The 25,573-nt window shown below is 50.1% G+C and overlaps 1 protein-coding gene across 1 annotated transcript in view; it reads left to right on the forward strand.

Annotated features, from left to right (window-relative positions):
• Window positions 1-25,573, forward strand: part of PLXNA2 (plexin A2) — a 151,370-nt gene that overhangs the window by 106,778 nt on the left and 19,019 nt on the right. Inside the window, 11 exon segments of the mRNA XM_009331952.1 lie at window positions 1-72; window positions 6,235-6,386; window positions 9,652-9,769; window positions 13,368-13,504; window positions 16,707-16,874; window positions 18,227-18,320; window positions 20,208-20,447; window positions 20,628-20,771; window positions 21,962-22,196; window positions 23,694-23,836; window positions 25,503-25,572. The exon segment at window positions 1-72 is cut by the window's left edge and continues 134 nt beyond it. Of these exon segments, the coding sequence (XP_009330227.1) occupies window positions 1-72; window positions 6,235-6,386; window positions 9,652-9,769; window positions 13,368-13,504; window positions 16,707-16,874; window positions 18,227-18,320; window positions 20,208-20,447; window positions 20,628-20,771; window positions 21,962-22,196; window positions 23,694-23,836; window positions 25,503-25,572 (1,573 nt within the window).

Consider the following 25,573-nt stretch of genomic DNA (forward strand, 5'->3'; position numbering starts at 1 on the left):
GCGCCCTCCGCCCAGCCCTGGCTCGACTGGTCCAGCAGGAACGTCAAGTGCTCCAACCCTCGCATCACCGAGGTAAAAGCGCGCATCTCCGGACCCTCTCCTTACTCCTTCCAAAGTGGATTTGTGTCTGTCTCCCTCTCATCTGAAAATTCGCCACCGTCCATCCGGCACTGAAGAACAGGGAATAAAACGCTCCGCTACTTTCTGTGTAATTAACATGCGGATCCACCGGCACGTGGCCAGGGTGTGCAGCCCACTGCCCCGCCGTGCAGCTGGCACTCGCCGGGATGCGACCAGCATTGGGGTGACCGCTATGGACTGTTGCAGGCATGCTATTAAACTAGGGAGCTAATTAGTCTATAGTTGATGCTTCTGATGTTTCTGTTCAGACCACTGAGGGATGCAAAATGTCTCCCAGGAGTAATTTTACCGGTAAAACTGCACTTGGTCTGTTAACGTTACTATTAGGAGTGACGCTCACATCAGGTGGGAATGAAAGATTTTGGTTTCTCACTTAATTAACTCCCCAAAAAAGCCTCCCTTGCCCTGAGCGTGTGTCCATACTGCAGAAGGCGGAGGGCGTGGGTGTAAAAGAGTGTTGGATCAAAGTAGCCTGTTGCACTGATGCTCATGGCTACAGAAACACCTGGCAGGACAGGAGCAGGGCTTCTCAGCACACAAACTTCTGCCAGCTGAATAAGGACCCCAGTACACGTGGAAGTTTCCTCTTAGCTCAGATTAGTTTCTACACCAGCTTAACTGAACTGGCTCCTGCTCAGACCCGCTGGGAGCAAGGCATCAGCCTCCTTTTTATGGAGAGGGGGAGGAAACCGCAGAGGCTGGTGGTGCTGTGTCAGGGCGGGGGCTGACTGGAGGAGGATGGTGCTGAGGAGGGTCCATCCATCCCGCAGGGACATTGCAAGGCCTTTGGTATTTCTTTCTTAGACCTTCTGCCGAGCCACATTATACCTTTGGGCAGGTATTTCTCTTGTGCAGTGTTCTGTAAACTGCAGTGGAGCTTGCGAGGCTGCGGAGGAGCAGAGGAGGTGGTGGTGCTGACTGTGCAGAGACGTGAAAGCGTTAAGAAATGTTGAGAGTCTCTCCTTTCCTTGTTTGGTTGGTTTGTTTGGCAAGTCATAGCTATCTTTACAGAGAGATAAAATGAGCCTTAAAGGCTTGCTTAGATAGTCACCTTGTCCTGCCAGTAGTCAGAAACCAAAGTTTTCTTATCCGAGTGCTGTTCTGCTTGCACAAGGTTATGCTACAAGGTGCAAGAAGCAAAATAGCCTCTGCCCGAGATTTTCTTCACCATAAACTGTTCGGACAGTTGTAACATTGAAGAAGTCTTAGATGTATTTATTTACCCTTCCTTGAGCTAAGCAGAAAAGGGGAAAAACACTCTGCTCCAGCCACGAAGTGACTTGCATCTAAGCACTGCCAGGCTGGCTCTCGCGGCTGGCTGTGGGCATGGCACTGCCACCGAGTCTTTTATCACTGTCCAACTTGAAAGCAATACTTTTGGTCTCTGTCCAAGGAGAAAAGAGCCGAGCTTTGCTGTTACAGATTTTTCCATAACCAGGTCTGTGTCGTCTCAGTCTTCAAAGCGGGAAGCGCAGGGTGCCTCGCCAGGAGATGTTTTGAGTCTCAGGAGATTGCCCTGAGTGGATTTGGAGATGAGAGAATTGAGTAGGAAATGTCTGTGGTTTCGTTGGCAGATTGCCTTATTCCACAGAGAGGGTCAGCAATAGAAAATAGCAGATTTCAGGGGGATGTATTGTCCCATGGCCTCAGCTGACTCTGGCAGTGCTGTGGGCTGTTGTGATTTTATTACAGGTCTTGCAGTGTTTGGTGTTTTTCCTTGAACTCCACCTCCCACCCTTCTCCTTATGAATTCACAGCTTTTTTTTTTTTTTTAATTAAAGTCAAGTTTGCAGTTTTCACTGTTGTAGAAAAAGAAGGGGGAAAGCAGAGGGAACTAGTGGCCATTTTCTTCTGCTTTGAGATCCACTGATAGGAAGGGTGCTGTATAAGGCTAAAAACTCTTACAGAATTTTGCTAAGTTCTTGAGCAGTCAGGTCTATAGAAAATGGCAAAGCCCCAGTAGAAACCCTGCAGGGTCGATATTCCTAAACCCAAACCTTTCAACAGCACAGGTTAACTTCTCTCATCTCCCTTCCCATCCAGAAAAGTGTATGAGATTGTCTTGGAGACCATGAGACCTGTACAGCCTTTATTGCTCTTGGGTCCTTTTTACTGGCGTCCGAGGTTTTTCAGTATTTTGGGTACCGTTTTGCAATGTGCAGTGCTGCAGAGCTGTGCCCTGAAAGCTGGGAAGAGACCGCCCTGCCCTGCTGGGACCGACCTGCTCCCGGCAGGTTTAAAGCAGGCACTGGTGACACGCTCTCCTGCCCACCAGCACCGGCACTGACAGGCTCGACTGGGGAGCAGCGTTTGGTCTTATACCGGGGCTTGCATTGCAGCCTGGATCACTCAGACTGAAAGAGCCTTTAATACGGGCTGTTTTCCACTCCTTTTGCTTCATCTGGCCAGTTTCACTCTTTCTGTCAAGCTGGAGGTCAAGTGCCTTGCTCCCAGGCGCCAGTGGCTTCGGGGAATGCATAACTAGTAAGAAGAGATTGTGTTTTAATAGTCATAAAAGTAAATGAGCAGTAGGATATACACAGCCCTTTTTCTGTCCCTTTAACAGCGTAAAACTTCCACACGGTCTGTGGTCTTAGCAATAAATAAATAAAAATCAGTTTTCTTGCGAACAAGCGGCACTCTGATCTCCTATTCATTTATTTGCAGGCCTCATTAATATAACATCAGTGCAACAAACAGCTGAAGGGGGGGCAGTGTCAGGCTGAATAATGGAGTTGCTCTGCTGAGATAACAATTAGGTTCTGAATGTGCTATCAGCTAAGGCAGAGACAAGGAGGGATCATGCCGGGATGACAATGCTTATGTGCTGGTTCCCTGCTGGGCTCATCAGCTGGGATCCAGCTAGCTTAGAGCAGGATGAAAAAAGACAAAGAGAATGAAGGTGGATGACATTTTGGGAGGGAGCAGGGGTTATGCCATTTATTCTGCAAGCCCGGCGCTCTCTCTGCACCCTAACAGATGCCAAGTGGTTATTGTGCAGAGCGGTCTTAGGCTCGCAGCTTGCCTCCAGCTCCAGGAGGAAAGCCCCATCTGACTCACAGCCAGTCCTAGGTCTCCCTGTCTCGTGCACAGACTTCTTGAGGCTAAATACTGCTTTATGTCAGAAATGCTGAACCATGCAACCGGCAAGAAGTGAGGCTGAGAACATTTATCCTGCATCGTTACAGCAGTGTCTTCTGCAGGCTGGGGAGGGAAGTGTGCTGGCACTGTGCTGGGGCTCCTGGGATCCCTTGGATCCCATCCTCGGAGATCCCTGGGATCCCCACCTTGGTTTCAAGTGAGAAGCAGCAACAACAGAAATGCAGTGGTGCATCTGCATCCCTTACGTGATGTGAGGGCAGAGTATAAATGTAACTGAGCTCCTACCAGCACCCACTTCATCTCTGTCTTTGAATCCTTTCTGTGAATAATACAGTGCTTTGCACTTGCATTATTCCTTTCACTGAGCGGTGGGAACATGCTTTATTAGAGGCGGTGGATTGCTTATTTGTTTCCTACAAGGCAAGGCTGATACAGAGAGGAGAGGTGACCTGCTCAGAATAATTCAGGGGATCAGCAAAACCAAAGGCCCTGCCTCCCACACCCCACTCTAGATCTCAGTGACTTTCAAACTGCTTCAGTTTTACAAACAACCTAAAAAACTTCCAGCAGAGGTGCAGACCCCTAAACAGTAAATGTAAAATTCCTGGTAATGGTCTTGTTTTTCCTTAGCTGCCCTTTGCAGGTTCTTTTGATCCTCCACAGACCTCTAAGTGAAAAGCCACTCTACTAAAGTATATTTCTTGAAAATGGGGAATATTTCTTCGTAATCCTGTCTGTCTCGGACCAGAAATCTGGGCTGTCATTGCAGCCACCCTTGCAGACTGAGCAGCTCCCCAGCACAACCACAGCCCTGGGTTAAGGCAGACCATGCTGTCAGCAGCTGCCCTGGGCTGGGTTTGCTGGAGGTGCCTCGGCCGTGCATCTGCAACACAACGAGGTGACCCGGGGACGCTGCCTGGCTGGGTGCTGCTTGGAGGGATCGCCAGCGCTCAGTGCAACGGGACCTTTAAGACTTATCTACTTTCTGCGGTTTTGACTGAATCTCTCCAGCTGTAATTAATTGAATGCATCTGTTCTAACCCTGGGGCTGCTTTATGGCACAGTTACTTCAAAACTGTTCAATTAGCGGCCACTAAAATCTAGGTCGAGTGGAGCTCCATATTGGGGATTTTCCAGGTCAGGACATTTTCAAAATACAGAATCAGCTCTGCTTTGTTCGGTGGGGCCGGTTGGCTCCGCTGGTTGTGGTAAGGTCGGGAAATGGCAAACTGTGACTTCTTTTGAACAGTGTTGAGACAACGAGCCCGGCAGTGTAAGTGCTCCAGCAAACGCATTTTAACGTAATCTAGAGCTGCAAAGGACAGCTGTAACTGTCAAGTATGTGAACTGCCGAGTTCAGGTGATTCCCAGCTAGCGATGTAAGCATTACCAGTGCAGGCCTTCAGGACTTGGTGTAATGCAATACAACTTGATTTTGTGGTGTCTTTTATGGGTACATAGTGCTTCACGGAGCTAAATGATACAAGACATGCTACGCGGTATGAATTACAGAAAACAGCAGCACGACAGACAGTGTATGGTGAATAAATTAGAAGCCTCAGTGGTGCGGTCAAGGGGAGAGGGAGGTAGAAACTAAAGCACACGCAGGAGAAGGAGGTGGTGGTTTGACACACGGTGCAGCTTATGGGCTCTGCTGGGTGCGTGGAGCAGGCTGAACCCCAACACGTGTGGCCAAATTCAATAGCAGCACCTTAAACGGGAGCAGAGGTGGAGAGCAAGAAATTACGAGGCATAAGCAAGGGAGAAGGAAAATGGCTTCGACTGAGATTTGAAATGCAGGAAGGTGCAGGGGGGCACTTGGAGCCACAGAAGCGATGGGGAGCAGGGGGGGTCCTGATGGCGTTAGCAGTTTGCATTGGGTGGGAAGGGGAATCCCGTGGAGATCAGGGGGAGACGTGCCCCGTGGCACTGGAAAGTGCAGGGGGTCCCACAAGGGCTGCTTTGGGGCGCACTCAGCCCGTGGTGCAGCAGGTTGCCGGGACGTGCTCTCGTGATGGGGGCTGGTGTTTTGCTGCCTTCCTAACCCACTCACGTCCAGGGAACAGTGAGCTCTTAAGGTGAAAGAAAAGCAGCCATCCATCCAGAAACGGTAAGGAAAAGGTTTTGAAGAGCTCAAATCTTTTGCCAAAGACAAGGGTGGAACAAACAAGCGTAAACAAGATTTACCATTAAATTAATTAAATTGCATTATTATGGATTATGTTTATTTATTAATAACAGCTGTAGCACGGAGAAGATTAGTAACTCACCCAAGAGCAACAACAGACCGGTGGCAGATTCAGGACAACTTTTTGAGAGTCTTAAGTCCAAATTTTGTGACTATACATTATTGTAATTTATACTCCTAATTGAAGAGGATATTGTCCTTAATGAAAGTCTATAGAAGCAGAGATGATTATGGCTGAGGCAGGCTATAAACAGGCAGTTTTCAAGCACACACCTCACCCTTTAACATTTGTAAGTCATTTGAGGTGCCAACTTACTAATAAAATGTGACATTAACGTTCAGAGAACAGCCAAGGCAGAAGTTCCAAAGCAGCAGGCAACTTCTGGAAGGTGACTTAATATCTATGTATAGTAAGTCACTATACATAGACTTTATCTATGTATAAAAAAGGAGCCAGTCTTATCCTTCTGCAAGGGTTTCTGGGGGAGGCATTGCCCACACCTCTTGGCCAGCTCAGGGACCTTGGTGTCCTTTCTTGGAGCTCAGCACAGATGGATTTCAGCATCCTTGGGCTGAAATCCATCTGTGTTGGATTGTCCTGGGTTTCGGCTTCTCCAAGACATCCAGAGGGGACATGAGAAGGTGGTGCTGGCCTGGGTTTGGCAGCAGGAGCAGGTGGAGGTTGCAGCACTCAGCCGCAGCCTGCAAAGCAAAGGTTTGCTTCCAAGCCAGACGTGGGGTTGAAGAAGCACGGGTGGCACAGGGACACCAGCTCAACTTTCCTGTGTTTTGTTTCCCTCTAGATCTTGACAGTGTCAGGCCCCCCAGAAGGAGGGACGAGGGTGACCATCCGTGGCGTGAACCTGGGCCTGGATTTCTCCGAGATCGCCCACGGGGTGCAGGTCGCTGGGGTGCAGTGCACGCCCCTGCCCGAGCAGTACGTCATCGCAGAACAGTGAGTGGCCTCCAGGACCTCACCCGTCCCCACCGCGGGGCCCCAGGGCTGGTCAGCCTGCACAAAGCCTCTTCCCTGACCTCCAGTAGATGCACAGGAGGCCAATAACTAATCGAAACCCCAGGCATCATCTCTCCACCCTTTCCAGTCCTGCAGACCTGCAGGAAGGGGTCTGGAGGTGGATGGTGCCTGGAATGGGGCGTGCCATTCCTACACCAGAAGGGGATGAGGTGTTTGGATGCTCTCTCAGGGGTGGTTAAGCAGCCCTTTAAGCTTTCATTAAGTGTTTTGTTTCCTTCCACGCTGCGGTTCCTGCTTTGCTAAGCAACTTTTCTGATGAGTACCTTGCTGTTGATGCTGAGCCTCTCTGCCCCCTCCGCTCCCCATCGCACTTGAAATTCAGCCGGCGCTGCTGGCTGCACGCAGCCATTTGTTAGGCGGGTGAGGCAGTGACAGCCGCTTAATCCGAATGGGCCTCCACTGGAGTCAATTCATTTATTTCACTAAGAAAAATGTCAATTGAAAATTAGAAAATAGGCATGTAACAGAGGATGGGTGAATAAACCTCCCAAAGTGACGCATGTTCCTGTTGCTGTTTGGGGGGGGTTGTTCTGGTGTAGCCAAGGTGCCGAGGGGTGTGTTGGGGGTTATTCGTGCAGGGCAGGAGAGGAGAGGAGCAATATGTGGTGTCTCCCCTTGAGTTGTCTAGTCTCACCTGCTGGGGACCAGGACGGCGTCATGTGTGGTAGGGTCGTGGCGGCTCGTGGCAAGTGTGGGGGATCCCAGGGCGCACGAGTGGTCCCAGCAGCACGGATCTGCCCCAGCTTCGGCAGCAGCTGAAAGCAGTTGTCCTCTGGTGGTGAAATGGATTTGGTGGGTCCCAGTCTGATCCCAGCGTAGTGGAAGGACCTGTCACTAGCACGTGTTGGCGTTGGTTTGTTTTTTGCTCACTCCTTGTCTTTGTTTCCCCATCTGTAAGACAGGAATGACATTAATCTCCTCTTCCAAACAGCGAGAATGTGTGCAAGTATATCAGTTAGGAAGTATTTTCCAATCACTGGATGAAGGGCGCTCTGGATGTGCAAAGCATCGTTGGTGTTATTGCAGAATGGCTCCAAGTGCTGCACCAATAGCACTGTCACTGCTAGCGGTTTGGGCTGTTCTGCTGAGCAGTATTTTGTTTTATTTTATTTTTCAAATAAAGGATGGAAGATTATAAAATTATCCTCCTTTGATGGTATGAAACCCTGATTTTATAATCATGACTCTAATTACTGCTCTTGAGCTTTCAAAGTTTAACATCATTAAAACATTTACCCTGGGCAGATAACAGCAAGCATTAGCATGAGAGCTGCCTTTTAAAGATGAATACAGATAAAAGGACCCTCTTTAAGAGTTCTGTGGGCAGACTGAATTCCAAGACTGTAATGACTCACCATATGCTCCAGCCACGCAATCTATCAGCCAGCAATTAGGTTAATGTTGGTGAAAGGGCCACTTAGCCCAGCAATCAGCACCCTACAGCTCTGCCGAATGCATCATTTTGTAACAAGGTACCTGCTGGGAATTTGGCATTTATCAGGAATCGGGATCAGGTGTACCAGGTCGCTTGTGCCCCGTCCCGCGCCCCGTCATGCCTGGTACTGTACGGCAGCTGCTGCTTTACTGGCAAATAGTTGAGTATTTGGTGTTTCACCCTGTATATAGCACTTGGTGTATCCTTGCTTCTTGTGGGAGAAAACCTCCGCTCTCCTCTCCTGCCCGTGGGGTGTCAGGAATCACTTCACCTTGCTTTGTTTGCCTGTGGGCTGGCAGGAGCAGAGATTACTGCTCCCAAATGCCAGCCCTCCGCCCTAGCCCGGCAGGGCAGATACCCTGCTTCCTCGCCCCGCTGCCGGTTTGCAGGAGGAGAAGTAGTGAAGTAGCAGGCAGAGGAGAGGTGCACGGTTCAAAGGCAGAGAGAGGAGCACGTGGCAGATTAAGGCACGCAGCTGAGATGCTTCAGTTTCTGTTCTCCAAAGGCAACGTCTCTCTAGGCAACCCGTTTTGATGCGCAGCAATAAGGACTTTCACATTAGAGCTCTTTACTAGCATGTATGTATTTCATTGGGCCTCCTGGCATCACCTGTGCATGCTGTCTGTCTGCAGGTTCTTTTTTCCTTTAGTCTTTTTATTTTATTTATAGTGAATCTAATGCTGCTGAAGGCAGCTGAAACGCTGCCTTCAAGAACTGGAGCCTTTCATGCATTTGCGTGTGATTGGCAGAAGAGCGAGCGTTTCCCCTGCCGCTCTGCAAAAGCACCTTCAGCCTCAGCGGGGAAAGGTCGCTCTGGCTCTTTCTCTGGTCTCGCTCTCAGGACCAGATGCCAAAAAACACCGGCGTTAACTGCACCCCCCTGCCCCGCGGCAGGTTACTCCTATCCTGAGGTTTCCAGTGCCTGGCAGGATGCTCTTGAATTTGTCTTTCCAGCGTTGCCGTGGGAGCAAGCAGCATCCATCCCCTTTAGGTACAGCTAGAGAGCCCTGCCAGCTGACATCCCTTTGAAAACCTCTCTTAGACCTGCTGGCATGACAGGCGTTTGCTTGGTCTCATCTCCGGTAGGCATTATGCATTCCCAGTGCCCTGGGATTTTTGGATTACACACCCACAGGGTGCGTAATGAGGGTTTCCTCATCTTCCAGCCTGGCCCGCCATGGTTAACCCCAGCAGCTCTCCCTGTCCTTACGGCTTTCCCTGCCTCAGGATGTGCCCACGGGGCTGAGCTGGGCCACGCGAGGAGCACAGGATCGGCGTCTTTCAGTGCCGCTAACTCCTTTTACCAGCACCAGTATGTTCTGTGTTAGCCAGCCCTGTCTGCCCTGCAAAGGCTGCTCTCCACGGCTGTCTCTATCATCCCCGAGCGGGTTTCTCCATTTTTGATTAACTGGGAGACTGCAGTGTGAGCTGTTCCCTTAATGAACTCATCTGTTACTCTAAGGACTTCACACTCACTTTGCTACTGGCTAATATATTGCCATTAGTGCTCTGCTTTGCTCTGGAGTTTACAGCTTGTAATAATTATGTCTAATTTTGATTTTTTTCTTTAAATTACTACATGGGGTAAAAATAGACTCAGTAATTAACTTCTTCCAAAGAGGCAGATATCAAAGTTAAAGAGGGGGAGGAAAAAAAAGAAGAAAAAAAGAAAGTCAGCCCTGCATGGAGCTGCACAGGGCACTGTTGACACCTCCTGCCAAAGCCTCACTGCGGCATTTCTGCTTCCAGGATCGTCTGTGAGATGGGGCAGGCACTTCCAGGGATCAGCTCCGGCCCAGTGCTCCTGTGCATCGGGGAGTGCAAGCCAGAGTTCACGGCAAACTCTGCACAGCAGTACATGTTTGTGGTGAGTGTCCTGCCAAGGTGGGGAGGAGGGGGGGTAGCACACATCCCCCGCGGAACAGCCATGCTCTACGAATGCTGTCTCAAATGGATGGGGTTCAACACCAGAAGACAATCCCAAATTTGCCATCTTTTTCTGATGCTTTCCCCACGGCATTGCACAATTTGCTGGTAGCCCAGTCAACGAGCCCAGTTTTCAGGATCTAGAGCTCGCGCAGGTCTACAGAATAAACAGGATTTATGTGGGAACCTAAACCCAGGGTTCCCACAGCATTTGGTTTCAGCTTTGCACCTCCAAAATAGTGATAACCTTCTGAATTACTAGGCTTGGTTACTCCTTGCAAAGTGCATTAGTGTAATCCCAGCAGAAGCCTTGCATAAAGCCTAACTTTGTTCTGTACCTGAGGACTTTCTGTGCATGAGGAATTGTCAAGGAATTGGAGTCGGCACTCAAACTTTTTCTCTATTTGTAATGGACATTGTTACTTTGGTGCTTAGTTAATGGGGATGAATCCAGGGCGCTGCTTCTTGCTGGTTTTGAAGATGTTTCTATACCTACGTGTGTACACATACAGGCACCAATAGGCCTTTTTGCATGGATACAGAAACACCCAACAGGAGAGCGAGCAACAGAGTCCATCCTTCTGCAGCTCAGGTACTGAGGTCCTGCTAGAAACTTAGTTTTAATCAACTGCCTGTGAAACCTAAACATATCTGGGTTAGTTTCTGTGTCTATAGATTTAATCTTTTCCCCATGATGCCCTTTGGGATGTAAGGGTAATTCTACATCCAAATATTCAGGGATTTTTTTTTTCCCCCTCCAAGGATGCTGGTTGAGTGTAGGCTTTCTCTATCTGCTTAATGGAGAGCTGCTCTTTGGGTTGGTGGGCTTCCATTGGTTGAGTGGGTCGTTTCTACCTGTTGTTTAATTAGCAGCCTTTTGATTCATAAACTTAAAAGCCACAGCTGGGGTTTCTCATATCTCTGGTTTTGCCTAAACAGGGCACTTCATCCAGCCACATTGATTTTGTGCTTAGTGGAATCTGTATGCAGGGAAATGCCAGCACTTACCGATTGTCCACAATTTGTAAACTAATTGAGAGATAAATCAGGCTAGCCCCTGCCATCCTATCAGCATTGTAAGCCACACCCTCCCCTGGGATTTCATTTATTAATGAACATAGCAGGGTGCAAAATTTCACCACGTTTTGCTCAAATATGCCAGAAACCCCTCTGATCATCACAGGGCACTGCCAGTATAGTCCCCAGCTTTGCCATTATCAAAAGGCAGGTTCCCATGCGACACAAGGAGGATGCTCTCTTGCTTTGTGTTAAATAATAACCAGGAGCCAGTGGAAGGTAATTGTGGAGATGAATCTCGGAGTAGTACCTTGCAGCAACCTGGTGAGCATATGCTGAGCATTATCATCCTTTGCATTGTTGCTTCTGATTTCCAGCACTTACTCTGATTATATAGTTTCTTTTCCTCAAGCACCTAAAACTTCTAGCACATCATTTCCTTTTGTTAGTTGGCCTCTATTTTTCTCTTTAGCGCTGCCACAAATTCCATTACAGCTGGTTTATGCCATTAAAGTCAGTAGAAAAATGGATTGGTACCTTAAAGCAGCGCTCTGTTCTGACCCTGAGAGGGTTCATGCCTTAGTGAGCTCATCTGGTGCCTGACACCAGGCAGGAGCGATGCTGTCACCTTAATTACACCCGTTTTATCTGGGGAGGTGGAACCTTGGAGCTACTTTGGATCTGTAAATCTGTCATAATTATCAAAAAATTGTGAGTTGAAGATGGAAAATCCTTATTCAGCTTTCAGGCCCTCATCTGATGCTGGCCTCACCCCAGCCTTGGGACTTTTTGCAGGTCCCTAGGATGGGCCCTCAGCTCTCCTGTCTTTGCCTTGTTTACAAGAGTGACTGCTCGGGGTTACAGCCTGAGTGTCTATTTGTGGCAATGCTTTGAGTTTCCAAGGATTGCAACACTTAGACAAGGTGATGCTCACACCAGAAACGTCAGATGCTTGTAGCCAGGAGGTGCTTATAATTCACTTTGAATGCAGAGGAGGGCTGTGCTTTCCAGTATGCGTGCAGCTCTGTCACTGGTGTGTGTATGGGAACTACTGGACCTCGTGGACACGTTAAATAACTGCTCCTTTCTGTCCCTGCGCTCCCACGAGCTGACTGGCCCCAGGGATGGGGCTGGAGGAGGAGGGTGGCTGGTAGTGGGCTCTCGCTGTCTGGAGTGTTCACAGCGTTGAAGCTTGTTCCTAATTCACCGTGGGACAGTCACCAGGGTTGGGCTGGAGGCTGAAGGTGGTTTTTGATGGGCAATCACACATTGAACATCCTTTGGAGTTTTTCTGCATTTTGGAATCACTCCTCTTGGTTGTATGAGATGCTCCCAAGCCTGCCTAGTGTAAACATTGCTATTATCGGTCATGTTGTCTAGGATTGCCATTAGCTGGGGTAATAAAAGAATATCCTGAGTTGGAAGGGACCCACAAGGATCAGCGAGTCCAACTCCTGACCCCAGCTAGCATAAGAGCTGTGAGCTGACCATGAGCAGCTGAAGGACGAATCTTTCCCTCCTGTAATATTATTGCATAATTACCCACAACAGGGTGGATTGTGTGTTTTTCTCTGGTCTATTCAGGAGTCAGGGTCAAACAGGCCTTTGGTCTAAGCTGCTTTGGCAAATGCTGTGGCACCCAGAAAACACACGTTGCATTGTGAAAACGGTAGAGAAAACAGGACAAACTTGCCGAGCTGCCAAGCAGGTGGTACCAGGGGAGTGGAGCTGGGATGCTGCCAGCCTTTGCAGATGAGAGTCATAAAGAGGGTAATGTGAAAGCATTAGTAAAACAATTTGGTAATATCCACTGATTGAAAACAAATAAAAAGGTACCTGCTTTCTGCAAATTCTATTAAGGGGGATAAATAGCTATCGTGGTGCAAGGCAGGGTAAAGACATGGCATTGCTGCAATAATATCACCAATAAAATGTTGAGTGGGATCTAAGTTTGCCCACCAAGGATATCTTTCCATCAGCAATGGGAAACAGGTTCTGCCCCCACAGTACTATCACTGGCGGTTCATATTAAGCTGGAGCTGATGGTACTGCCTTTTGTTACAGTTGTGCAGTGTTTCCCATCACCAGACCCTGGTGGGGGTTTTTGATGCTCTACCACACTGGCAAACTTCAAACATTTGGGTTCAAATTTCCATTGTGGCAGTTCGCTTGGCTTGGGATATATTTAGCTTTTGAAACTGCGGTGCAAACAGCTTACCTTTGTTTAAGAACAAAGTTGAAGGTAAATACGTAATTTGGTTGAGACTAAATCTGCAATCATTTTGTTGAGGCGCATCTCTCTTTCAGAGCTGGGTTCAAAAATTTAGCAGGAGATTTGTCAGATGTCCAGGATGCATCCCTATTTTGCTTTTCCATTTAAAAAGGATATCCCCACTCAGCCAAAGCATGAAGATGCTCGGGGGACGGTGCTTCTCCGGCCGGCACGGCCCCTGGGCAGCCGCTCGCTGACAGCTCCCCTCGCAGCAGGCAGGAGCGCTGAGTTTGTCCTTTTCTTTCTCCAGACTCCAGCGGTGAGTTTTCTGAACCCCAGCCGTGGTCCAGAGTCGGGAGGGACGATGGTGACCATCTCCGGGCACTACCTGGGAGCCGGCAGCCGCGTGTCGGTGCTCCTGGGAAACCAGACCTGTGAATTTTACGGGTAAGGGGCCGAGCTGGGCCAGCGTGGGCTCCTGCCATGCACATCCTGGTTATCAGGGCTGCACCACCATGTGTCTGCTGTAGCTGAACATACAGCCACGACAAAAATTCATCTGGGAACCCCTGAAGGCTCCCATTCCCTCTTTTATTACATGAAACCATCTTCTCTCTTACTGTGACTGAGCCTTTCTTGGCAAGGGAGGGATTGCGTCGGTATTGGTGCTGTCCATTATTTCATTTTAATGCCGTTAGAATGTTAACTGGTCCAAAAATCTCGGGCAAACATCACTGCGATCGTAAAATGTTTATAGTAGTCATCAGTACCTGCCCCCAGCCTGGTTGATCTGAAGAAAATGTAACGTTTATAAGAAACATCTAGTTTCTCTTCACAGATCAACAGCTTGCATTACTTTTATTGCAGCCAATGCTGCAGGTACCTCAACCTCCTAGAAATGGTCTGAGGAAGGGGTGGGCTTCTGTGTGGCGGAGCAAAGCGAGGATCTGCACACACCTTCTGCCGAGAAACTTGCGCAGCCATCAATCTCCTCTGGGATTTCTATGGCAAATTTGCTTTTTACCCAGCAGTGTAAACACAGAGTTGACATTTGCAGGGTTTAATGGGTTTTCTTGGGGCTTAGTTAAAAAAAGATACAAGCAGTATACATCTGTGTGCATCATGTACACATCCGTGCCCTGTACCAAACGTACACAGGTGCCCCGCAGCAGCTGGCAGTATGCATTTCATAGCGTGGGCGCAGCCTGTGCGGGAACCCAAGCAAAGTGGTGTGATGTGCAAAGGGATTCTGCCTGTCGGATCCTCGCTCAGGCTTCCCAGGAGGAACCGAGGAAGTTTCTGGGAAAGTAAAGACCCTTGGAGGAGAATTTCTCATCTGGAAGACTGAGAGGTTCTCCGATACGGGAACTGTGGGCGTTCAGATGAGGGAGCATGTTGGGATATTAGCAGTGCTTATTCTACGTCCATCCTAGAATGGTGCTTCAGGAGGTCTGGGCATGCCGAGGTCTTCAGGTGCAGATCAGTTCTCCAAGTGCTAAACACTGTAACCGATCCGTCCACATTTCTTCCCGTATCCGAAGCAAAGATGCCAGATTGCTTCCTCAGATGCACACGGGTAACGGCGTTACCACCAGCGGAAGCAGCCTGCAAGCAGGCCTGAGAGCAGAATCAGCCCTGAAATGTAATCCCTTAAATATGTGATTATATTCAGGCAACCTGCAGATACTGACCTGCAAAACCTGGAAGAGTTTTGAATTCTCTGTATGTTCTAATTACAGCAGGCAAGCAGAAACTTAAACAAAGCAAGCGGCAGTATATGAATGGCACCATCCTTCATGTGGGGTCATGCTGTGCACTTTGTTTTGCTTGGACTGTTTTGAGGCAATGAACTTCAATTGTACTCGAGGGTGTGGGGGAGCCTGATTAAATGAAGCAGTTTCTAATGAGATTCACTCTAATTACAGCTTCCCCCATTCTCCCCTTTCTGATCGGAGGAGTGGGTAGATTCACCATGACGACATAATAATAGCACAGAAAGCTAATTAACTGATCACAGGGAGCTGAGAGCAGCTCTGCCAGCAGCGATGCGTCACTCTGGATCTCATGCCAGAGCTAAGCAGGCGCGGTGGAGTCTGGCGGGGCTGAGCGGCTGCGCCGGCGCGGGGCGGCAGAGCAGGCAGCAGGCAGGCAGCTCTTCAGCTGCATGGGCATGCACGGGAATGCTCCGAGAATCAGCAAGGCGGGTGGAGAAACACACTCCTCGCACAAGGATGCCTTCGTGGTTAAATTAAACCTAGGTGGAGAGTGAGAATAAGATGAGGGAGGGAGGAGGAGGAGAGCGGGAAGGGATAGACATGTAATTGCATCACTAGAAACAGTCAAGTCCAGTTTGTTTCAGGTATTTTAGGAGGTTGTTTCTGTTTCCTCGGTTGTGGTGGACAGGCGTGCCAAGGTGTGAGCTGGGAACATCGTGGTACCTGCTGTTCGATACCCTCCCTGAAATGCCCAGCGCTGAGTGATGTGCCCGTACTCCTTAGGGAGGGTGGGGAGTGCATAAGGGCCCTGAAAAGGGGACCACGCAGCATCCCCTTGTCAGGGTAGAGACACGGGAGCTTTGCTGGAAGTAGAGCAGGGGTATGGCTGCACTCAAGCCTCAGCTGTTTCAGGCACCTCCACGAGTTGCACAGCCTCTGAGGAGGATGAGGATGGTGCAGACTGGACGTTCAGGGGTGCCAGTTTTTGATCTAAGTGCCAAACTGGCAGCGAGATGCTGAAGACCTGCCTGCCCTCTCCCCTGTGAGAAGCCAAAGCTAAATGAGCCACAGAAACAGCACGGCCTTTTTGGCCAGCCGGGGGCAGGTTTGGGCAGGCGGGATGACCCGTGGGTGGCCATGCAGAGGTATTGGCCTTCCAGGGACATCACTCCAGCACTTCTCATAGGAGCAGCAGCCAGGCTTGCCACAAGGCTGTGCAGCTCCTTGCAGCTCTGTCCCAGCAGCGGGAGCGGCACCACTCATATCTCATTCCCCTTCTCCATCCATCCACCCACCAGCGCCTTTGTGCTTTGTCAGCACCTCGCTACCCTGCCGCCTCCACCTTCTCCAGGACCCCGATGGAAGCAGATGGTCTGTTGTGTCCGGCCAGCCAGCGCCGAGGCCGAGGTCACCCTTGCTCTGACGGGGAGACAAAGCCGGAAGGCATTGGTGATGGTGGCATCGCCCTTCCCAGGCAGGGGCTTCACGGGCTCCATTATGCAGCTCACAAGGGCCCGTGTGTGCCGTGGGGTGGGGAGGGGAAGAATTTAGCTTTTGATTGAGCTTGTGCATCCCATTTAAAAAGCAGCCATCTGTTTTCACACGCCCAGCAGAAGGCAGCGGGTTCACAGAGGGATGCGGGAGGCTGCAGTTTGGCACAAAGAGTAATTTCAGGGAGCCTGCGCTTCTCTCTTGGTGGGCAGGCAGAGTCCCCTCCTGCACAGAGCTCCGTTCCCTCCCTCCCGTGCCAGTGAAGCCCTCCTGCGCACCTCAGCAGCTCGTTCCCTTTGCAGGTGTCAGGGTCTGGGGCAGACCGATGGGCTCAGCCTTTTTGTGAGCTGCCCCACTGCAGGGCAGCGCCAGGACAAAGGGTCATTTTCTGCCCCTGCGCCGCGACTGCCCGTTAACACTTCCCTGGCTTCTCTCTGGCACAGGCGATCCATGAACGAGATCGTCTGCGTGTCGGCCCCATCAGCCCACGGCCTGGGGGCTGTTCACGTCTCTGTCAGCGTCGACCGGGCTCAGCTGGAGCAGACCTTGCTGTTTGAGTACATCGACGATCCAAAGGTGCAGCACATCGAACCTGAGTGGAGCATCGCCAGGTAACACAGGGCTCTGACAGCAGGTCCTCAACAGCGGGAAAGGAGCCAGCTCACTCGCTCTGGGTCTTACCTCTCAGCGTACGCTCAGTGAGGGCAAAAGAGGGTCTATTTGGAAATGCACGTCCCACCCAGCGTCCTGGATTTGTCAGTGTTGGGCATCTGCAGCATTTACATTTACCAAAAATCAGGTCCAGAGTTACTAAAGTAATTGTAATTACCAAGGCAATTACAGCAGTAGCAGTCTGCACCGAGATTCTGGGAGCACGAATAAAGCCCCAAGATCACTTCCATCTGCTGAAGAAGTGCACAATTGCTCATTAAAGGCTCCTTCTTGTAGTCCTGGAATAAAACAAAACCAGCAACCACCAAGAAAGGAAAAAGCTGATGCTAATCAAAATGTACTGTTTATCCCAGATTCACTGCTAGGAATGGGGTGGCCGGTGCTGTCACATCACCGTGACATCATCGCTGCTAAAAACCCTGGGCCATACTCGTCCCCTGGTGTTACTTTAATGGTTGTGCTCACACAGGCTGTAACACAGTTATTCACTTCAAATTCCAATTATTTTTTAAAATTGCCCATGAAAGAAGTAAGTGTCTCGCAGCAGGCTCTGCGAGATGTTTGCTTTGAGCCCAAATTGAAGATCGTGTCTGGTTTGGGGTGAGATGGTTTGCTGGGCTGGTCAGGACTGCTAACAGAGGTGGTCTAAAGGGAGCAGCTGGGCTCGGCTGTAGAGGTGCTGGAGACTGGGGTGAATCTGGGCTGTGCTGCTCCAATTAACACATGAAAGAAGCAGCCAAGAGTGAAAGACTCTGCTCAGGGGCACTGGCTGTAGGAGAATGGGGGTACTCTAGCCTGGGGGGTTGTGTCCTCCCTGGCCCTGATGGCACCGGGTGCTCTTCATCCCTCCCCAGCTCTGTGTGACAACTTGCTGCATCTGCAGTCCAGATGCAAGTGCACGTCAGTTCCTTCACTGCACGTACCATTTATCGTGTTCCTTAAAAACATCACCATGTAAATCATTAAACACTGTGACTAATTTATTGTCTTACATATTTAGCCTCAGCTCAGTTGATTTCTTTGGTCCCATTTCTCATCCTGCTGCCTTGCAATGCTGTTGGGTGGGAGAGGGTGCAGCTGAGAGTAGAGAATCTAGCGAACTTGTGAGACACCACTCCCCAGTGACTCAGGGAGTGGGTATTAATCCACGCTGTCGCCTGGTGTCTGAAGTGCCTGCAGAAAACATGTTTCTGAGATCAACAAGCATCCTTATTGTCAAGCACAATCTCTCTGCACAGCCTCAGCCCCTCCTGCCCGATGCATTAATCAGGTGTCTCCCGGTTCTCCACAGCGGACACACGCCTCTGACAGTCACCGGCTCCAATCTGGACGTGATCCAGGAGCCAAGGATCCGCGTCAAGTACAATGGCAAGGAGTTTGTCAACGTAAGTAGCTGCTGTCAACGCGATGCCACCAGGCTGTGCCTGGGAGCATCCCCGTGTGCTGCCGCACGGCGGGTCCCTCCCACCTGGATGCCCACGTAGGGTTACTGGCACCGGTGCTCTCTGCATGGTGGGACTTGCCGTGGCAAAAGCTGCTGAAAGGGGACATTTCCCTAGAACTTACCCAAACTGTTAGCAGCAAAACCTGGGGACCCTGGAAAGAAGGGTTCTGACACACACAAATGGGAAACTACTTCCTCAGCAACACGGTAACTGCCAAGGAGTTTTCAAAGCTAGAAATGGCAGACTCCGTTTTAGGTCATCTCCATCACCTCAAAATCTGTCTTGGGTCAGATAAACTTTTTTCACTCTTGAAATTCCCCCTCTTGTCAGAGCCCCTCAGCCCTGAGAGCTCTCCTCTCCCCAGCATCCTTCCCTTCCCTGTACCTAGCTCAGCTCTACAGGCATGTTATGATGGAAATTCCAAGCGTAGCTGTCCCCATCATCCCCAGCTGCTCCACACTTCCCATTTTAGTCCTGCTCTTTCTGTAAAAGCCCAGAGCTAGGCGCTGACACCTGCCAGCTATGAGGCTGCTATGTTTAACTAGTCTCTCCCTAGCTGCCTCTCTATAAATAAACCTCCTATCGCCACAGCTCTGGGCCCGGCAAGCTTGTACCAGCCCGGGGAGGGAAGGAGAGAGGGGAACCGCTTCTGAACAAGAAGCTTTCAGGCCACTTTTGCAGCTTGATCACCGCGGTAAGGCCAGGTGCTGCTTCTCTGCACCCTCCTCACCGTACGAAGGATGCTGGGCGTGGGGCTCCGGGTATTTTGGTGAAGCCGGGTATTATTTTTATGCCTCCTTCCCCTCCTCCCTCCTATCACCCTGATGGTCCCGAAGCAAGGAGTCGGTAGCAGAGTTTGGGGCTGATCTGGAATGCCACCTCCTTCCCCATCTGTATTTTTTCAGTCTAAGAGTGAGAAACTGAAATGAATCCTCAGCTAAACAGGAACTAAGCAATGTTCTTGTATGCTACAAATAAGAATTGTACCTCCAGGACCAGCAGAAATTATTTTGACCAAGTAAAACTGAAAAATATTGTTTCTATGCAGTGATCTTTCTGACTGAATCTGTATTATCTTGGAAAGGGCAAATCACTTAGCAGTCTTTTCCTATTCCTTTTCTCCCTTCCGTTCTGAAGACCTTTTTCATCTGAGCTCTTTTTAAAAAGGCATCTAATTTTGTTGTTAGCAGTTGCAGTTATGGTGCTACAAAAATAATTCTGAAGACACAAAATTGAGTGAAATTAAATCTTCCACTTACGGAGGGAGGCCGAACGGTTGGGCTCTTGCTGCTTTATAAGGCAAGAGTCTCATAAATCAGCCAGCTCCCTGCTTCCAGGGCTGGAGGAACTGTGGGTGTCCTCAGCCTGGCGGGAGATGACCTTCACGTTACCTCCAGCCCACGAGTGTCAGATGATCATTCCTCTCCCTCGCTGGCATTAAGGAATTGCCTCTGATCACCCATTTGTAGCAGGGACCAGGTATTCGCTATGGGTTGTTTCAAAGCCAGCATTGCCAAAGAGGGTGCAACGGGAAAGAAAAGAAAAAATAAAGGGCTAAGTGATCTGCTCTGTGAGCCTCTAGCTCCTTTAAAACACTGCTCATTTTGAAGCTTGCTCTCTGTCTCTGCACCAGTGCCTTCGTGCTGGCTGGAGGGGAAGCAAATTCCCCCAAACTATGCCTGCAATGCATCAAACCTGGATTAAATATTTCCAGCTAAACTTGAATCCGCTGGGCATTTTGGGGAGTATTTAAGGGATCAGAACTTCGTTGTCCAGGTCAGGGTAAAGTTTTCCCTGCCATCTTTCGAAGCGTCGCCTTCCCCACAGGTCTGCAAGGTGGTGAACGCCACGGCACTGGCCTGCCTCGCGCCCCCCCTCACCCCCGAGTACCGGCCCGGCCTGGATGCTGTCGAGCGGCCAGATGAGTTTGGGTTTATCTTCAACAACGTGCAATCCCTGCTGGTCTACAACGACACCAAGTTCATATACTACCCCAACCCAACGTTTGAACTCTTGAGCCCAACTGGGGTGCTGGAGCAGAAGCCGGGGTCACCCATCATCCTGAAGGTAAGGAGATCCTTACCCAGTGGGAAGCAGCAAAAAAATCCAAGAGAGGGGAATTTTGTGTCGCCTTTGGAGAATGGGGTACACTAGATGGAGTCCCGCCGTTTGCACATGCTGGGAATGAGATGAAAATCAGAGAAATGCACTGCATCGTTGTACAGTCTTCTCTCCCCTTGTCCCTAGGGCAGAAACCTGTGCCCACCTGCTCCTGGAGGAGCAAAGCTCAACTACACCGTGCTGATCGGAGACACACCCTGCGCCGTCACCGTCTCCGAGACCCAGCTGCTGTGTGAGCCGCCAAATCTCACCGGACAGCACAAAGTGATGGTGAGGGACCAAACACTCCTGTCGGCATCCCTTCCCTCCTTCCCACCCTCCCTCCCATCCTTTCTCCTTCTCCGCCATCTCCCTGACTCACTCAGATATTAAGTGCAATTTCTTGTCCAAGGATTGGTAGGATTTTAGATCTTTATGGCTGTCTAATTGGAAGCTTAAAATATTGATGTGGATTAGCATGGAGAAACTTCTTATTCCTTCCTTGGGACTCACCACCTGCTATCGGAGCCTTCTGGAAGGAACAAATATTTCTGCCTTCAGCACCAGGTACCATCCTTTCTCCGGTGCTGCTTGCTCTTCCTTCAGTACTAGGGGAGACCATTTTCAGCTGGCTGTGTTCTCCCTCCTGTAGGATAGGAAGGGATTTTATCACCCCTTGTAGCCAGGCCTGATCTGCTAAGTGGATGGGGAGGTTTTGCCTTTTCCTGAAGCAGAAGCAGCCAGGGACGTCTGAACGCTGGACTGGTTGGATCAACAGCCTCGTCCAGGATAACCGTCGGTGTCTTCCTCTGCTTTGGTTTTGGGCATTTCTGCTTCCTCTGATCCACTCGCAGACCAAGCACGCAGCTGCCGAAGTGCTTGAGTAGAGCCCAAATGAGATTGTAATTGTGATTTATTTCCCTTTAAGTTCAGCATCCAAAACATATTCAGATTATCACAGTGTGATTCACAGAAGCGCAACCTGGCTGAGAGCTGCTTGTGTCCGTGGCCAGGGCACATCCAAGAAAAGCCTGTCCTGGCATTAACCTCCAGCGTGTTTGCTCTGTAGCTTTCACATGGGGCTTCCTCTTCCCTTCTCTGTTCTCTCTTTCCAGTCACTCTGGTTTCTTGTCGGTGAAATTATCACTGCGTTGCTAATGTCCACAGTTTACAAAAGGGAGTTGAAAGCTTATAAAATGAAAGTCAGATGGAGCCATCAGATAATAAGAACAAAGCCCAGATAGCAGAGGGCTGGCACATTTATCATGACTTGAAGCCTCCCTGTGTTCACATAAGCTGCACCCTCTGTGTTTGAAGGCAATCGGAGTTGCTATAGTCTTGGCTGAAACAGAGGCAGTTCAGTGCTTCCTTAGGGGTCTGTACAGCCCGTGTGGTGCATGCCCTGGCCAGGAAGGATGGGGCTTTGGGACAGGCTGACACCCTTACCTGAAGCTGCTGGTTACCTCCGTTGTGCTTTTTAGGTGCGTGTTGGTGGTATCATCTTCTCCCCTGGTTCGGTGAGCATCATCTCAGACAGTCTCCTGACCCTGCCGGCCATCATCAGCATCGCAGCCGGAGGCAGCCTGCTCCTCATCATCGTCATCATCGTCCTCATCGCCTACAAGCGCAAGTCCCGAGAGAACGACCTGACCCTCAAGAGGCTGCAGATGCAGATGGACAATCTGGAGTCCCGGGTGGCCCTGGAGTGCAAGGAGGGTCAGTACTGCCCGGGACCAGGCACGCTCTGTGTGCTTGTGGCCCTGTGCTCTGGTCCCCAGCTTTCCCCACCGGAGCCACCCCAGCCATCCGATTTTTTGCAGAGAGGAGCAGGGTGCGTGCCCTGCGAGGCTACGTGGGAGGGTGGGCAGTGACAAGTGTGTCAGCGGCAGACGCGGCTTTGCTGCCTAGTGTGCAGAGAATAGGATTAGAGCTTGATCCTGCTTAAGCAACGTGCCTGGATATCGCATTGCGGGGACGGTGCAAGCCCCGGGGTGCCCAGCACAATATGCCCCCTTGTCTAATGGCCTTTTCGTAAAGGGCTTTTAAAAAGGCAGAGTGAGATAGGGAGTGGAGGAGGTTCAGACCCCCGAGAAACAGCACGTATCCCAAATGGAAAGCAGTAGGGCTGGAAAGCTGATCACATCCCTTCTCCAGTCTATAAAATGTGAGCCCAGAGCAGCAGGAGCAGGTCTGAGGGGTAGGAAGAAGCTCCTCAAGCCTTTGCTTCTGGGAAATCTTGTGTGTTATTTGGAGTAGCTAGACCTGCCGCCTGCAGATTTCAACAAGAGAAGTCTTGTCCCTTGCAACAAGGCTGAGCCTGGCCTCTCCGCAAAGGAGCGAAGGTGGAGGTGGGCAGTCATTTCTGTAGCCGGTGGGTTGAGACAAAAAGTGTTCTGGGGAGGAGTGCTGCTGTTGTTTTGTATGTCCTTCCAGCTGGAAGGGAGCTCAGTGAATCAAAGAAAAATAAATAGAAAGCTGCAAATTTCATAGTGTGACCTCTGTATATAGAGAGAGTTGCATTGGATTTGTTCAGCTGATTTTTGAAGGGCAGCCTTGAAAGCGCAGGACAAAAAATGAGATATATTCAGGGGAGACCATAGCTTCAGCATGGGCACAGTCTAGCTGGGGTACACAGACCTTACTGAGCCAGCATTTCGTACTTCGGAGAGTGAACACAGGGACAGACATACGGCTGTATAACACAGTGATGTTATGTTCCGAGAGGAAGAATAAATTCCTTCCTGACCCCTGCAGCAGGCTCTTTGTGCTTGGATTTGATCTGCATCAGATTTGATTATTTTGGCAACTGTTGATAGAGGAGGAGAAGAAGAAGAAGAAAGGAAAATATTGGAGGCACCAGGTTATGAAAATAGATCCTCGTTTCTATCTGGAGCCTTTAAAGGTATTTTAGGTGTGTATACACAGGTGTGAACTGCATACAGATTAATAAGCATCTTCCGTTCTCGGCATCTGCTCTGCGCAGTGTGTGCTCTCTCGCTCTCAGCTGCTGAGACAGAGTCTCCAAGGGTGAGGGTCTCTCTGAGCTATGCGGCAAGGTCTCCTCCGAATTGATTTCTGAGCTGGCCCATTTACGATTGCTGCCGTGCCCCCAAGGAGAGCAGGCAGCCAGCCATCCCCAAAGCCTCCGCCCCGCTGCCTCGGCTCCCGGAGCTCACGTGTGTTTCTCTGTCTTGTTCTGTTCTCCCCAAACAGCTTTTGCAGAGCTGCAGACAGACATCAATGAATTAACCAGCGACCTGGATCGCTCCGGGATCCCCTACCTCGACTATCGGATGTATGCCATGAGGGTCCTTTTCCCCGGCATCGAGGACCATCCTGTCCTGCGGGAGCTGGAGGTAATGAACAGGCCGTGCTCCGGCCCTTCGAAGTTTCCCTGAGCCCTCGGGGAAGCCAGCGTGAAACCCTGAAGCACCTCTATGCCTTCCACACCAAATCTTGTTAGAGGCACTGGGGTTAGCAGGATGGGCCCCGAGTTCATTTTAACTAAGAAGCTGGTGTTTTATCTCCATCGCACATTGCTTGATTCCTCTCGGTTTCTTCTCCCCGGTGTTGCTTTAGTTTTATTTTATGGGTTTTTATATTGCTATAGGCCAGCAGCAAAGCATGCCAGATAAGTTATCGGTGTCCTTTTAAAGTCCTCCTTACTCACCTTACGGTGCGGGGGAAGGCTGTGCGCCTGGGAGCGTCCTGCCTGGAGCATCCTGCTGCTGCTGCTGTTTCATGGCGTGTCCACAGGAGGGCAAGCGCCGTGCCTAGGCATGGCCAGCCCCCCGCTTGGCTGTCAGCAAGAACTTTAATTTTCCTGGGTTTTCCACCGGTATGTGTAAATATATACATAAGGTTTCCACTGAGGATTTAGAAAAATAGTTAACGCACCAGGGTCCGTCAGATGACCTTGCAGATGGGCCCTGCTCACCTGTGAGACTGCAAAACCAAAAAATGATGGTGCTTCCAGAAACATTATCTGCCACCGAGCGTGGGGCTGCCATCCTCCACCCAGGATGCCTGGAGGTACCAGCCTCAGCACTCCCTCTCGGAGACTGGCGTTGCTCCAGTAATTTCTGAAAGTCCTACTGCCTTCACACAGACCGGGGGGTGGCCCAAATCTTCAGCCAGAGACGTAAGAGGAAGAAGTCTTGATTGCTTGTGCTCCATACGGCTGCATTGCTTTCCCAGGCAAGCACTACTTAGCATTAACGCATCGAATTAGATTCCTTTCCAGTGGGCCACCACCGCTGAGCAGTTGCCGTGGTGTTGGTAAAACTCAGGAGGCTTTGAACCAGCCTCTCCCAGCCCATTCCCACGCCCTGAGTTTCCCAGTCCCACGCGTTATGTTCACTGTTTAAATTGTCAAATAAGCTGATGCTCTAGCAAACAAATATGAATGCTTTTTATTTGTTTTACTCATGGAAAACAGAATTGCAGAAGTGATAAATGTGTTGCCAATTATACAGTTGCTTAATTATGTAACGTTAGTAAAACCAATACATAAGTCTCCAAGATGTTTGGTAAAGAGTTGCTTAATGTAGTTCATCATTTTCACTTGTAATGAATTACTTGAATCTGCAACTGGCTGAAAGCCTCAATTAATTTTTTACGCTTGTCCCATAACAAAGCAATAGTCTGAATTAGTATTTAATTTACTTATAAGAGTGTCACTTCTTGTGCAGAACAAGCAAAATTGTTTGTCGTTTATAGGGCCGTTAGCCTCAAAGCAGCAGCTTTATGGCATGCAGAGTACAGCTCGGAGCAATGATTCAAGCGAGCTGTGCTGAAGTGCTGGGGGAGGACAGAAGGAGTGATGCTTGTTCAGGACTGGCCAGAGACCACGTCTGGGGATGCTGAGACCCTGAGAGATGGGGTGCTGGCTTGTGCAGCCAGGGTTAAACCATTCACCCCACCCATAGTGCAGGCGGAGTGACCCCATGGTGGTACAGGGCTGCCCTCTGGTCCCTTGTCCTCCCATGCCTTGGCTGATGGTCATGCTCTCTTCCACCGTAGGTCCAAGGGAACGGGCAGCAGAGCGTGGAGAAGGCCTTGAAGCTCTTTGCTCAGCTGATCAACAACAAAGT

Source organism: Pygoscelis adeliae, unplaced genomic scaffold (assembly GCF_000699105.1).
Source record: "Pygoscelis adeliae isolate BGI_AS28 unplaced genomic scaffold, ASM69910v1 Scaffold189, whole genome shotgun sequence".
Classification (NCBI taxonomy): domain Eukaryota; kingdom Metazoa; phylum Chordata; class Aves; order Sphenisciformes; family Spheniscidae; genus Pygoscelis; species Pygoscelis adeliae.